Source organism: Brachyistius frenatus, unplaced genomic scaffold, assembly GCF_029030835.1.
Source record: "Brachyistius frenatus isolate BFR_SWC_R1_liver_20210118 unplaced genomic scaffold, ASM2903083v1 Contig_11, whole genome shotgun sequence".
In the NCBI taxonomy this organism is placed as follows: domain Eukaryota; kingdom Metazoa; phylum Chordata; class Actinopteri; family Embiotocidae; genus Brachyistius; species Brachyistius frenatus.
In genome coordinates, this window is record NW_027210610.1 from 5,927,987 (window position 1) to 5,943,721 (window position 15,735).

General features: G+C 40.9%; 1 protein-coding gene across 1 annotated transcript; it reads left to right on the top strand.

The window, feature by feature from the left end:
• Positions 1–291: 291 nt before the first annotated feature.
• LOC138617112 (large ribosomal subunit protein eL19-like) lies at positions 292–2,713 on the top strand. Its single transcript, XM_069691833.1, has 6 exons — positions 292–361; positions 1,406–1,512; positions 1,624–1,746; positions 2,077–2,197; positions 2,301–2,411; positions 2,523–2,713. The coding sequence occupies exons 1-6, from the start codon at positions 357–359 to the stop codon at positions 2,647–2,649; spliced, it is 594 nt and encodes a 197-aa protein (XP_069547934.1). The 5' UTR covers positions 292–356; the 3' UTR covers positions 2,650–2,713.
• The last annotated feature ends 13,022 nt before the right edge of the window (positions 2,714–15,735 follow it).

Consider the following 15,735-nt stretch of genomic DNA (forward strand, 5'->3'; position numbering starts at 1 on the left):
AGCTATAAATAAAAAATAAAAAATCAGACCTTAAAACATTAGTATAGTGCGTCCTCTCGTGGTCGGATGTTTACAATACATTTTTATTGGACCGTACCACTGTGCTAAAATGGGGATTAATTCAACATACCCTGAGTATCTTTCAAGTCAAAGTAAACTAAAGACATACAATGAAGTATTCGATTTTTTTTTTTAAATAAAAAAAAAGTAGTTTATTGTCCGTCACTTCGCAATCGATAGCTATATAACAACGATTTTCTGATACCAAAACAGTTACGTCACCCACGACGATAGGTATAATGGTCGCGACGCGGGACGTTCTATTTCCTCCGTCTCTCTCAAGCTAAGCGGCAGCCATGAGGTAAGCCAGATGTTTGAAATGTATTGACGCGTATTTGTCCAAGGCAGAGGAGATTCGTGGCGTTGTAAAACTTGGATGTCTGAGATTACAGCGAAGGCTTTTGGGCTCTGCTCGATTTTGAAGCGAAGTCGCTTAAACGCTGCCGGAATGCGTGTTGGGCCCGCGTCGGGAGAGCTAACACGGCTAAAGCTGCCCGAGACATGTCTCAAAATGCCACTGAAGCACCGCAGATACCAAGCGGCGAATCGGCTTCTTCACTGTCAGTCGAATAAAGCAAGATTCATTAACACAGTTAAATTAAACGTTATTTAAAATAATAATAATAATAACAAGCCAGGCATCTCAGCTCGGCGACGGTACCTATCGTCTGTGTATGTTGGGGTACTTGCATGTGAGTAAGCTTATAGGCAAGGAGTGCGTGTCGGGCACTTTCTTCATTTTATACTAACTAGTTAAAGTCAAACCTGCTCTTGGTTACGTTTGGCACCGTCACATCTTCTGTGAGGGACTTGTCTGTCACTCTTTAAAGTTGAAAGGTTAGGTAGTTACTTTATTAATCCTGCTGCAGGGACTTTTTTTTTTCCGCTACAGCAGTAATAAGATAATAATAGAATAATAGAAAAGCAGTAAAAAAATATATAAAACGCACGGTATATACAGTACAGTGTATATATCTATATATGTTATATACAAACAACCAAGAAACACAGTCAACAGTGTTATTGTTATGTGATGGATTTTTGCCAGAGGTGAGTTATTGTACAGTCTGTTATTGTAAAGCCAAACGAGTAACACGTTTACTGCACACCTGTGAATCACAAGCACTAGTGCTGTCAAATGTATGGTAATCCAACAAATCCACCCCCCCTCCAAAAATAATAATTCATAGGAGTGGTATTCTTTTAACAACATTTGCGTTTTGTCTGAATCTTTTTCTTCACGTTTTTTTCCCCAAGTTTGATCTTTTATATAAAAGTCATAAATCCTTGACACTGTGCGTAACGAGCATCCTTTGAAGCGCATGTGCTGTCTTTGTTCATCCAGCATGCTCAGGCTCCAGAAGCGCTTGGCGTCCAGCGTCTTGCGCTGTGGCAAGAAGAAGGTGTGGCTGGACCCCAACGAAACCAATGAGATTGCCAACGCAAACTCTCGTGAGTTGTTTCCTTTTGCGTTGCGGAGTGCTCGCCTTGTACGTGATGTGTGGTCTCGACCCTTTTGAATCTTCTCTGCTCTGTCTTCAATGACTTGTTTCTGTGCTGCAGGCCAGCAGATCCGAAAACTGGTGAAGGATGGATTGATCATCAGGAAACCTGTGACGGTTCATTCCCGTGCTCGCTGCCGCAAGAATACGCTGGCGCGCCGCAAGGGACGTCACATGGGCTACGGTGAGCATAACGTCCTTTTCCCACATTTCTGTGACGCGTATATGACATTTCGTTCACAGATTGGTATGTTAGAATTATTTCGTTGAGATATTGAGGGGTTTTTTTTGTGTGAATTTTCACTTGCCAAATTGACAAAATGAAAGCGAAGACATTTGCACATCATTCTTTAGTGTTGGAAAAAGGATTCCAGTTGTAACTGCATGTATATGGCTGTAGATTTTTTTTTTAGGACTAGTTATCAAACCCTGCTAACGATAGTAGTTTGATCATGTCGATGTGTACACAAAAATGACATTCAGTTGTAAATAGTTTAATTCGCCTCTTCCCCAGGTAAGAGAAAGGGTACAGCAAATGCTCGTATGCCGGAGAAGCTGTCGTGGATGCGGCGCATGAGAATCCTGCGTCGTCTTCTTCGTCGCTACAGGGAGTCCAAGAAAATCGACAGGCATATGTAAGGGAGAAGCTCATTGCTGGTGAATAAGCCCGTGTTGTTTTATTTTAACGAGGCTACTTGCTTTGCGATGTGCTGAAGTATATTTTTCTGTGTCCTTCAGGTACCACAGTCTCTACCTGAGAGCCAAAGGTAACGTCTTCAAAAACAAGCGCATCCTGATGGAGCACATCCATAAACTGAAGGCAGACAAGGCTCGCAAGAAGCTCCTTGCGTAAGTTTCACCTTTTTATTCAAAGTTGTATTTGTTTTATTTGTTTGTCACGGCATTCGTTCACTGTGAAACGTCTTTGCTTCCTTCCCCCACGTCCCTTTCCTCACCCAGTGACCAGGCGGAGGCTCGTCGCTCAAAGACAAAGGAGGCCCGCAAACGCAGAGAAGAGCGTCTCCTGGCCAAGAAAGAAGAGATCATCAAGAACTTGTCAAAGGAGGAGGAAACCGCAAAGAAATGAATCCAAAATATATCAAAGTGTCAGACTCAGCTTTTTGTTGTTAATAAATTTGGATAAAAGGAGACGTTATTGTTCTGTGATTATTTCCGTCAGTCCTGCAGTGACTTCACCTCAAAGCGGTACCTTTTGCCATCGTGTCATAATTACACCCAAATAAATTGAGGTGGGAGAGCCCTTCTTATACAGCTTTATAATATTTCAATACTTGTATTTCAGGGAGTTAAAATTTGTATTCATATGTAGAACTGTATTTTTCGGTTCGTGTTCTCAACAGCCCAACAGGAGGCGGCAGAGGACAACATTTCATTTCAGCCAGGCAGGGAAGTAAACCTAAAAATCGACCCACTCCTACCCCAGTAAGTAAAAATCAAGATGCATCACAAGTTACTTGGTCAGTTTTCAATCGGATATAATTGGACTAATAGCAACACTTCTAAGAAACAGCCAACTGCTGCTTAACAACTGGCCAGTTCATGCAAAATTAGTAACTTGTGTCAATATAAACAAATTGTAATGTTACACAACATGTATTGCCATTTTTCTTTAATGCTGTAAAATTGTTGACTGGCGTTCATCTAAGTAAAAACACTGCAACCATTTGTGGTTATTTTTAGTATCAAAAGTAGTAGCAACAATTTATCCACTCTGCTGGAATACATCTTTTATAAAGCACTTTTAAAAGCATTTATAAATACAACACTTACTGTATTTGCTGAGGCAGGGAGCTTTGAAGTTTATAGAACATGCAGTTTATTTATACTCGTTTTATTTTGGACCAGTCATTCTAGCGCTGGAGGGTCAAGCCAGGTTGTGAGGTGGAGTAACTGGTTGTAGTTACCACACTGCTGATGGAGAGGTAGTAGAGGACGAGCTATGACAAGCACAAAAAAAACATTACCGTGCTGACGTTTTAAAGATTCTGTCAAAACGGATCTACTTAAATATGCTATTTTAGGAGGTTTAATTCTATAACACTATAAAAGCAGCTGATGCAGCTCATGTTGCTAAATCGTCCCTGTGCAAAGTTCAATTGCGTTACATTGGTCTGTTCTTTACATCTACTACCTGCCATTGATTGTTATTTTTTTTCTCCCAAATGACTGAACACAAAACTGCAGAATCTGCTTTTTCAGCACATCCACCTATCTGGGTGATCCTTGCACTTTGAATTCAGCTCATGTTGTGTCCAGCTGATATTGGTTCGAGGCATCAAAGAAAGCTATTCATTAGTATTTGAGTATAAATAAATTCTTATCACAATTGTTTTCTCTGCTTTGCTTTTCCCAAAAGGAAGTAAGAAAGCGACAGCAGCCTAAACGGTTGTGTCACACCTCCATACAACCACTGTCGATCGTAGTAAACCGGTGCTGCTGATGCCCCAGTCATTTTCAGGGCTCGCTCGGCTCCTTGAAAGATTCCTTCTTTCATGCATGCGGGAGAGGGTGTGACTGAAGTGTCTGCAGAGGCTTCCGGACAGGTTGCTGATTGTGCAAGTGCACAGTTGAGAGAGATATTCTCTTTAGGACTTGTCACACCAGGTTACCATCTGCAAAAAGACTAATTGTGAATGACACTGGTGTTTTAGTGACTTGATTTTAAAGTGTTTATTTTGGGCTAATTACTGGATATTGAATGGAAAAACAAGTAACTTCTATAGTTGGAGAAATCTAGAAGTACAATTGTGTTTTAAATCTGGATAGTGGTGTTTCTGGCCCACTTTCTGTCATGCATAAACAATAGAACATCCAAGCTTTAGAGGCTGCCTGTGAAGAGCCTTCATCTTTAAAATCTGGGTTTCAAAGGCCTTGGGTAGCTGGAATGAAGGCTTACACAGCATAATGCAGCGGCTTACCTTGATATACTGATTTAATTTTGATGCACAGCACCTTCACACACTGTACTTTCCCTAAAATGAAAATTTAACTGTACTCAGTGATTCCAAAAATAGACCTGCAAAGACAAAACCATCTATATAAATAAACGAGATCTGCAGAAAGATGTCAGAGGGATCACTGAAGGAGAAAACAGCATTTGTACAGCGAGACCGTGTTGAAGCTCCATTAATGTATTTCTTCATTACCAGGAGGCACTCCTATTTCCTGAAGCGAGAGCGTTAATGGGATTAGATAAGGAGAGGAATATGAGCTGAACTGAAGCAGCGCTCTTTATTACAGTTGGCCTTCAACCCAGGCAAAACAAATGGAGCACAGTGAGGAGTTCAGGAGATCTTTAATAACAATTGAGAGGAGGAGATAAAAGTAATTACAAGGAGATTATTAAGAACAAAAATATAAAAACAGTTATCTGACAACCAAATGACTTGCCCTGCTCTTGCTAGTTTGATGACCTTCCGTGTTTAAGGCTGTCTTCCTTCTCTGTGTCATAACAAACTGTTCTAAGTAGCTATCATGTACAAAATGATTATTTCTATAAATATAACCAGGTATCATGACACCTTTTGGATTCACATGGAGTTAAGCCTTCACATACAGCAGCGGTATTAGCCACGTCCTCCTCTTGTCAGTCGTTCTTATCCTCATAATTCTTTTCATTTTTCCTCCCGCACATGTTCAGTTCACTCTATTACCTAATTGCTTTGGCTCGCAGATGGACAGATATAATGTCAGCAGAAAATCATTGAAAGGATTCAGGAGGTTTAATTCTCTCATTCACGTTTAATGATTGAAAGAGGAATTAACAGCGCTCACTGATCCAGATCACAGATCAATCAGACACACAGTGCTGTCAGATCTTATGCCGATAGACGCTTCAGGCCTGTCTTCTTAAACCCAGGTGTGCTTTTGCACTTTTAGGCTGTCTCGCACTCATCCAGTCTCTTCTCCATCCAGACACAGCTCTCTATCTCAAATCAAGGAAATCACAAGAGATCTTGAGGAATGATTGCCCTCGCTCAAAGAAGGGCATCGCTAATGCTGTTGTGGCTGAGGACCTACAATACACAAGGTCAGTGGATGGCAGTCAGCTGCGGCTCTGGAAAAGGTTGGACACTTCTCATCTCCTGGATCTTTCCAAGCTGCCAAGGGATTCAAAGAGGCAGCTTTCTTGTCACATTTTTTTTCAACCGCAGGCTTTTATATTCTCTTGTATCATTTACACCGAAAATAAAACCATTCAGGAAGCACCTTTGCTGTAAACTATCTTATTACCAATTAAACAAGTGTTATGATCGACGGTAAACTTTACAGTTACAGTTACAAGGTATTCATGTCACATCTAGGCAGAACAGTAGGTTCTTTTCCATGTGATGACAAATTATGATTAATTTTCTTCAATTTAGAAAAACAGAAATATTCGTATGTTTAAAAACGTATCCTGAAAAGCCTGTTGAACTTGTGTGCAAGAAACGTTTTACCAAAGTTTTTCATATTTTGAGTATCTGTCAGCCCCACCCTCAAAAGCTACACTGACATCTGATACAATATGGACACTGCAGGTGCCGTACTGCAGTTGTTCTGATCTGCAACCAGATTGCTAATGCATGATGTGCAGATAAACAACTGGTCCTTTAAATAGCTGAATCAGCTGACCAGTTTTCACAAAAGAAAGCATAAATGTTTGTCTGTTAGAAAAATAAGGAGGCTTCTAAAAACACAAGATTGATTATGGAATTGGTTTCTCGACTGCTTTTCTTGCCGATTCAGCTTTGGTGTCGGATGACATATGGTACTCGGGTGTCCAATTAGAGGTCAGGGTACATCACACGGTGCAGGGTGGACTGTAATTTGATAAGATATTTGATGCACATAATACATATATCACAGAGGCAACGATGGAGACCTTTTTTTTTTTTTTTGCTGTTTTGACGGAACGAAGCAAACTGGATTTTAGGCAGGAAACGTGCTTTTACCATCAACTTTTCTTAACTGTGCACTTTAGCAATTGTGCTAAATTACATTTTGGAAATTTTTGAATAATGTGAAACTCCTCCCTCTCAGCTACAACAGTTCTCATTTGAATTTGATTTTACATATGGAAACGCTTGTTCTAATATAAAATGCTACACGATTGGAAGCACTCTGCTGGTTGGCATGGCGTATGCTGTACAGCATATTGTGTGGATGGATGTCTAACCTTTCCGAAGTGTCTGCAGCTCTTGTCTCTTCTTAGACATCTCATTTACGATTTGAATTCCAGTCCTAAAAGACTGTCAGAGTGGTACAAATACATGTCAGTTATGATTTGGAAAGTTACCACCACAGCTTAAGAGCAGACAGAGCTTAACAGCAACGTGAGCAAAATGAATCAGTGCCGCTACACAGTGCCAAATACAGCAGCTTCATTTGAAAATAAATGAGTCCAATTAGCTCTTTCATCAATAACTGATTAAAATGCTGAATAAAACTGTTTTCTGCTGCGTGATCAGATGATTAATTTTCTCACTTTTTCTAAGAAGTGTGTGAAATTAATTGAATTTATTCTGTGTTGGTTGAAAAACACAGACGGAATAAAAATCATTTCCAAGGACTTTTTTTTTTTGTATCAGTAACTCATTTACATGAACCTGGAGCATCCAAGTGTGATACATTATGATCTGAAGGAAAGAAAAAAAAAAAAAGCATACATACGTTGTATAGCCTACTAAAAAGCTACAGTCGCATTACGTTTAAAAATGAACACGATAATCTGAGTGCTCACCTTTGAGGAAGGAACAAAGTTTGAGTGGAAGAAAAGGCCTAGAGCTCTGTGTCAGATCAGCGATGCTGAGGCTCAAAGAGAAGACAACACACATCATCAAACATCTCTACTGTGAGAGGCCGCATGCCAAACGCAGCGAACGTCTGAATACAGAGAAGGAACAAAACTCTCTGTCGAGAAAACTAAAACATCTAAAATCACTAGGATGAATATTACGTGTCGATGAGCTGAAAAGCCAGATGGACTCTCTCATTAAAAAGGACAAAATAAATCATGTCAGCAAAAGAATCTGACTCAGAGAGGGCCAGCTGAATGACATTAGTAAAATACATTTCTTAGTAATGCGAGCCCTCACATTTCTCACATGATATTTTCTTGTAAAGGTAAGGCGTCAGCATAGTCATGGATAGACACAATTAATGATTCTCTACAACGTGTTCATAAAACTCTATTGTTTACAAGTTTGGAATAGATGGCGAGACTGAAAAGTTTAAATCCAGTCAGCTAATTTTTGTCTAGTCTTCATCTTTTTGCTCCGACTTCTTTCTGGATCTTTATATCTTGTTCCTGTCCTCCGTTGCCTTGTTTCTCAAAAGCTTGCACTTTCCTTTGTAAAAAAAAAAAAAAGGAACACAGCAAAGCAAGGTAAGATGTATTACCAACTTTCCCCCTGTATTGCTGATTCTTCAGTATGCTGAATAGTTTTTCATCTTTCTATTTGTCAGAACAGACCTGTTGACTTGGGAGAAAAAAAGTAGCTTAAGCTGATAGCAAGCAAAGCATCTTTAGCAAAACAGAGCAGCCCCAATTATCCTCTAATCCCTGCGCCTTGAAGGCACAGACCCCAAAGGCTGTGACATCAAATTGAATAGATTCGTTTTTCCGATCCGCTTCATACCAGGACACAACATTTTAGAGGGTCCTTTGTGAGAATATCACTAAACTGAGGGCTTGACTGAATTGAGCCTATTGTAAGGAAAACAATAGACGATGTGCGGCGTGTCTGCGTATGTGTATATATACGGTATAGATATAAAAGTAGAGAAAAGAGCTGATGCAGAGTAGCTGAAAAATGATTATCTTCGGATCCACAAATACACTGTGATATGAGCTGCGGGGGAAAGAGAGCAAAGAAAACCTGTGCCGTGGATTTCAAATCCTTTTCTTAGCAACTTAATGGATTTTGAAGTGCGCTTTCAAGATTTTAGAGCATTCTGGATTTGGAAACCATTTACGGGCAGGGAGGTTGGGAGGTGAGGTATAAAGAGGACATGTAGCAACACAGTTTCTGATCATGTGTGCCTGAGAGGAAGCACACAGCTGTCCAACTGAGGCAGAGATGTTCCGCAATGGTCTTCTTAAATTGTACAGGTCTTATTACTCTTAGAAAAGCGTTAAAGCCAGAATCAGGTTTGTTTTCTTCTCAAAAGATTACTGTGCCAAAACAAATCTCTGTTATGTCAGAAAACAGCATATGAAATTTCAGCGCAGGGCTAAAAAAATAAGTAACACAGTTGCAGCTCTAATCTCTGGGCCCTGAAACCTAACAGCAAACTGCAAAAAAATGACACCAGGCAAGCTAATCCATCTGAAAGGTATCCAGCCCGAAATAACAGAAAACATACAACTAAACTTCTCTCAACTTCTGACTCCAGTGTGGAGAATTCATGTGATTTGATGTAGTTGCACTACATTTTGATCACACGTAAGGCATTGAAAGGATATCGATAATGTGGATATAATGAAGTGGGTAAAGAGAAATAACAGAATAGCTAGAAGCATCTGGTAAATTCAGAAAATGACATCAGTTTACTGTAATGACAGCCGTTAAAACCAGGAAAAGACAATTAAGCCGTACTATATTATGAGGACATCCAAAGGACAATGTTTCAATATCAATATCTATACATCGCCCAGCCATAATCACACGGACTAAATTGTAGATGAATTTATTGGTTGAAATAAATAATGAAGATAACAGCAATCTTTTGCATTTCTATGCCATTTGAGACTGGCAATAAATTCTAGCGAAGTCTGTGACATTTTTTTAATTTTTTTTAGATAAAGCCGTTTGGTCATAAAATGAAGGTATTAAAAGATATATGTTACTCACTCTCTCCCTGTCGTGTGGAGAGCAATATACATATAAAGTCTTCACAATCCTGAATGTGTTAGCTATATACTACAGTATAACATCCCCAACAGGGTTGTTATGTTAAAGTACACTTTAGTAATGTGTAAGTGAATGTACAAACATAAAAAAAAAAAAGAGAGAGCACTAAGTAACTAAGAAACCAGGACACTTAGGTGACAACAACAAAAAAAGAGTGTGTTTACCCAACGATTAAGGAGATGGAAACTCAATTTTGACTGCGTAACTAATGCAGAGCGTAGTGTGGAGATAAATCCCCACAGGGCCTTAACAAGCATTAACGGTGAGGCAAACTAACCCATTTAAATCTTCTTGAAATGGATCAAATCAAGCTGAAAAACATTTAAAAACACTCTCCCTCCCAGCCAAGAGCCACGTCCTCATGTCCTTGTCCATTAACTGCGCCGCTTGACCTTCCTGAATTTTCCTTTTGAATGCAAGTCAAGAGGCCAGCAATCACATCAAAGCCACATTATTGTCCGAAAGGTTAAGGATGGAGGGGAAAAAGCGGTCATCGCTGATGAAAGGGTGCGTTGGGTGAAGTGCTGTCGAGCTTAATCCCACTGCAGTGTGCCGTTGTGGAGTGACAGTGTGAAGTAAAAGCGCTACGAGCAGGTGTGGAGGTGGGGTGGATCTGTATGACTGGAACGTAGTGTTGTGTTTCGCTAAGGTGTCGTGGGCTTAATTCAGAAAAACATCTGTGATAACCCAAGAAAACAGCCTTCTGGTACACAGACCAATAATATCCTGTGCAGACACTCACCTCAGCCTATCAGGATATATTACAACCGATATAGTGGCAGTAGTAACTTTCATTAGGGTCAATCTAAGCTGTTTACACATTGCAGATGGGTCATTCAGTAAATTAGCATCGCTGTCACTTCCGCTCAGTCACTCTCTTGTCCAAGGTCTGGTAATTGTCGGGAGGATTCACAGTGATTCTCAGGAGTTGTGCGAAAGGGATATTACTGACATTATCATGTTAAGAATTATTCATCTATGTCTACAAATAGCATTTTCTGTATTGAGTGTTGGTAGAATATGGGACTCCATAACTGAGGCATATTTCTGAGACACTTTAGCATCGACATGTTCATCTAACTCCAATTACTTACACAGTTGCATTATGGCAAATTAAAACCCAATTTACCTGAACGCTGAGCTTTTGCATGCTGATTATGCCATTTGCTACAAATCAAGAAAAACATTGAAATATTTAGTATACATTTGGATCAGGCGCAACTGAAGGCTATAAATTCGAGGTGCCTACGTTTCTCTCTTCATAGTTTAAACACTGTAGGAATGTGAACAAGTAGCTGCATATGAATTCACTATTATACAGATTATTCAATGATGCGAAAAGGCACCGCGCAACTTTGCAGATAAAAACCAAAGACACTGTCCTGTCAGCTAAACCCTTTTTAGGAAAAAAAAAAAACAGTTAAAAAAAAGACTATCTGCTCGACCCAAACAACTTAAAAAAAAAACTATTTTCAAAAGGAGTTTAGCTGGCTCAGTGTTATCGCAGTCTTAAAATGAGCTAATGTCATGGTTACCCTGTGTTGGCCCCTGTTTACTTTGCAAGTAAACGATGGCAGTCACTCGTTAAGAACCCATTTTCATCGTATCGCCAACATTTTAAACAACAAGCCGACGTAGGCACATTTTAATACAAAACAGCCATACAGCGACGAACGCTGGACACTTGGTAGTCCCCGATCTCGTCTTTACATGCTCGAAGTGAGCGAAGTGAGATGGCGGCTGTCTTATTTCTCATTAAGCGTACCTGCACAAATTCACGGATGTTGAAAGTGCCTCGAAAACTCTGGGATGCTACACCAACAATATTATGTTTTCTCAGGAGTGCAGAGCTCACTCTATCAGAACCGACACCAGAACAGCAACACTACAGTTGTTTTTTTTGACTCTGTAGAATTTGCTGTGCATCTTAGTCATAAAAATAATGTAACCTCTGATTTGTCTAATAGTAACACTGGTGTTGAAACTAGTGCAGAATGTGGTCCGTTCTGTTGGCTAAGGAGCTTATTTGGAAGCAAGATCCACACATATTAATGTCACATGACATCATGTTTAAAGTCCTTATTTATCTAATGATTGTTTTTGAAAAGTTTTCATATAAGTTTGTCAAAACATTCTGAAAACATCAAATATATCTTTCTTATTTAAGTAATAAATAAAAGATGACCCATTTGAACCGATTATTACCTGAAAACTGAGGAGAATACAGATTGTTTATTTCCCGCAGGGCTGGCTTCTGGTTCTGTTCAGTGGATCCTACGACGTCACTCTTTTTCATAAAAGTTTTATCTCTATCACTATGGTTTTTGCGATAAAAAAAAAAAAAAGACGATTTTTGGAAACCATTCAGAGGATGATGGTTTAAAGCTAACTCTTTCCTCATAAATAAAATTCACTTGATCTTATTTTTGTGTGTGTAGGAATAAACAATAGTTCACCCAGGGCTTCCCCTGAAGTACTTTATCTATAGAAACAAAAAAGCATATGTGCTTCCTCAAATGTACCATTCCCAGTGTAGCATGCTTCAAAGACAGCTTTCATGTGTCACCCCCTCCCTCCCTCCCTCCCTCCCCCCACCTCCCCCTCCCGGGCCTACTTCCTCTGTCCTGTTCCACCCCTGAGATCAACTTAGAGGATATGCCCTGACTTTTCCCCATACTTAGAGCTCTGGAACTCCTTGCACCGTCTTTTACCTTTGGACTCTGACATGTGATGCTCATTCCTGTCACTGAAAGCGTGTTTGTGCAAGCAGCATCCTGAGCGAAAGCGGAGGTAGCCTCAGCGGCAGGAGATGAGTCCATGCATTAAACATGCAGTCTCCATGTACCTTCTTCATTTTTAATGGTCCAGTTGGCCAGGGGCCTGCAAGACTGTAAACATGACTGTAACCTGAGGATGGTGACAGCACAAGACGGGGCGGAAGAAGGACATTCACAATTTTGGGTATTTTTGTATAGTTTGAAAGAATGTTATCAATATTTTTTTTGTTGTTTTCTTCTCCTCTTCGTGCTGTAAAGTTGAGTTGTTGTAGACTGAGGCAGGGCTAAACTCTTTTCATTTGAGCTGCTTTAATCAGTAACGTGTTGTTTATTATATACTACACTTATGTAAAAAATAAAAAAAAACACTCACGCAACACTCCCCACCATGTAAAGCTATATGGAACCACCGGTGAACATAATGGAGCATGTAGCAGCTTAAAGGCCGGCTAAAATGAGACCGTATATTGGACAAACCCAGCAAAAGCAAATGGATGCCGTTGCCGTGTTTGCCGTATTAATTTAAAGGTGCAATTGCAGCTTGTGTTTTTTTTTTTTCTGCCCTCCATCGACTTCAAATCAGATGACGCGAGTGAAAGTGGAAAAGATTCCGAAACCTTTCAAATTTGATTACTGCCACTGAAAAAGGACATTTTTTTGAGCAATGAAAATACTCATCTGATGACAGCAGGTTGGGATTTGGGTCTTACGGGCCCTTAAAGTGCAGCGAGCGTCTGCAAGCTGTTTGTCTCATGCTGCATACAATATACTCAGTGCACACTTTGCATTCAGGTAACTTCAAGTCCTTTGCTGTGCTACACTGCAGCTTCACTTAATAACTTCCAAACACTGCGGCAATGCTCATGCATAATTTCATAAACTTGATCTCCAACCTAACAATCCACCTGTGGGCTCTACATCCCCCACAATTTTTTTTAAAAATTATTATTATTATTATTATTATTATTATTATTATTATCGTCACTCCCCGCGCTCTGTTTCGCCGAGCTCTTTGCGTCCCTGCGGGGAGAGACGAGGGTATAAAGCCTCAACATCGCATATCCAGCTGCGTACATACATATGTTTACATAACAAATCGGTGCTTGTGAGCTGACATCCGCAAGGTGTGACGTTACGATGTATAATTCATAAAACTTAAGGGATAGTTTCACATTGCAAGCCTCACACTGATTTGTATGTTAATATCCTCTCATGCAGACTTAAAGGAAGTGAAGGATTATTTTTTATTTGTGTGTTTGATGCAGAGGTCTGTAAGGTGCCTATTTGTCAGCAGGCACCAGGGAGCTTTATTTTCCTCTCACAGTGCTCCCCCCCCCCCCCCCCCCCCGCCGCCCCGTTGTCTGCCTATATAATCAAGTGCTATTTTGAGCACGAGATTTTCTTCCAGAATTTGCATTGCCGCCATATTCCTGCTGCCGCCTGTTAACGGCCTTGTGCTGCGATCACCACCCCTACTGTGTGCCTGTCCAGCAGCTGCCGCTCAGTTTCAAAAGATGAAAAGAAGCGACTGCGCAACATATCGCGCATTTTAACGAAGCCATTTTACATCATTTTTCTGGAGCCGGCACGATACGCTCGGGACCAGACTCCTCGATGCGCGTGGTTCAAGATTCGTTGCCCCCAAACCAAAAACACTTCGGCGTCTGGTTGAGATGCTGACGGACGTAGCGTGGAAGAAGAGTCGAGGCGGTTCGTTTTGAGGAGGCACGGGTTACTCAGCCGAACATTCCCCGCTCACCGTTGCCGTTCGAACCGCGCGGAGACAATTTGGGAGCGGGATTTCAACTTCCAACTGCTCGTTGTGATGAAAGAGAAAGAGAGAGAGAGAGAGAGAGAGAGAGCTCAGCGGTACAATAAGTGGAGAGCACTGTTGGAGCACCGCACCATCTTGAGCACCAAAGTCAGCAATTTTTTTTTCTTTTTTTTTAAATGCACGAGTGGCTTGATGTACTGCCAGTTGCGCACATTTCTTTCTCCCTGTCTACAGAGACGAAAATCACATTTGATCCAATTTGATAACAGAACTGGGTCATGATTTGAGAAATGTTCCTCGCACCACAGCAGGGACGCACACACAACACGCGCACAGACACACAACACTTTCTTTGCCAGCTTAGTCTACGGCCTGCCAGCAGCTCCTCCGTTGCCAATTAATTCGATTGGGCGTTAATCACATTATTTATGGTCATTACGAACAAGCAGTCTTCTCAGGCGCTGCACTGTAGACTCAAATGAAAGATCTTCGCGTGCTCGAATGATGCGGCCGCGAAAAGAGACATTTTCTATTTGGATGCATAGTTTGTGAATTTAGGTGTGAAAATACTCAACGAATGAGGTTAAAGCGCAGATTTTCAGCTTTGAATTTACAATTCTTAGCGCACGGCAAGGAAAAGTGAGTGGTTGAGAATAATAATACAAAAAACTAAAAAAAAGTGATGTTTTTCCTTCGTAGTGTTCTGACCGATAGAACAGCGTTGCTTTATGGCTTTATGTGGGTCTGTTTGTCGACACGTTCACGACTTTGGCCCAGAGTGAAACATCCCGACAGGTATCGGATTGATTGTCTTGAAATTATTGCATCGACTCTCGCGGTCTGCAGAGCGCGTCTCCCCACTGATTTAGGCGACATCCTGACTTTTGAAATGAGAATGAAAACATGGTATGAAGGCCGGAGCTTATTCCAAACGTCCAAAAACGCCACCACAAATGAACAGAGGGATAGAACTGAACCTAGTGAAGAGTCGAGCAGGTAGACAAACACGATCCAACGCAACGATCTGGCAACAGGCGGTTCTTTAATGTACGCAACTACTTGATAACAGGGCGGGTACGGAAAGCGGCGGGAAACTAAACGACGGCAAGGAAATAAAGCTACTGAAGGTGACGATTCCAAAATAGAACAGGAAGTGATTGCACGGGGGGGGGGTCCAAAAAGGGCGTGACGCCACGAGACCCTTCAAGAAATAATGCCACCGAATTAAAGCTGCAGCGTGCCTTTACTGAAAATGCCACGAATCACAGAAACAAAATCTTCATTTAATCCTGCTCAGCCATTTTTTTTTTTTTTTTTTTGGAACAGAAAAGACCAAAACACAGCTTCAGAGATCATCTGACTTTTATTGAGAGATGTGAAGATCACAGGACAGCTAGCCATGCAGAGAACTAGCCTGGTGGTGTCCATTGAGGTGATGTGGGAGATTCACCTGGTAATAACGGATCCTGAGCCAATCTTGGTTCTAGTTAGTGACGACGATGTTTAAAGAACGGCATGGTGCAGACTGAATTAAGATGGGCACTTTGTAAAAGCTCAAGTCCGAATTGAAATCTTTGCAAAAGCACGGGTATACAGCGGACACGCGTACGCTGGAAACAAGCGGAGTACAAAATAAAGTGAGTGACTAGAACTGTGTGCATAGTATTTGAAAAGATTTGTGCTGACGGGGATAGATGTTAATTTAG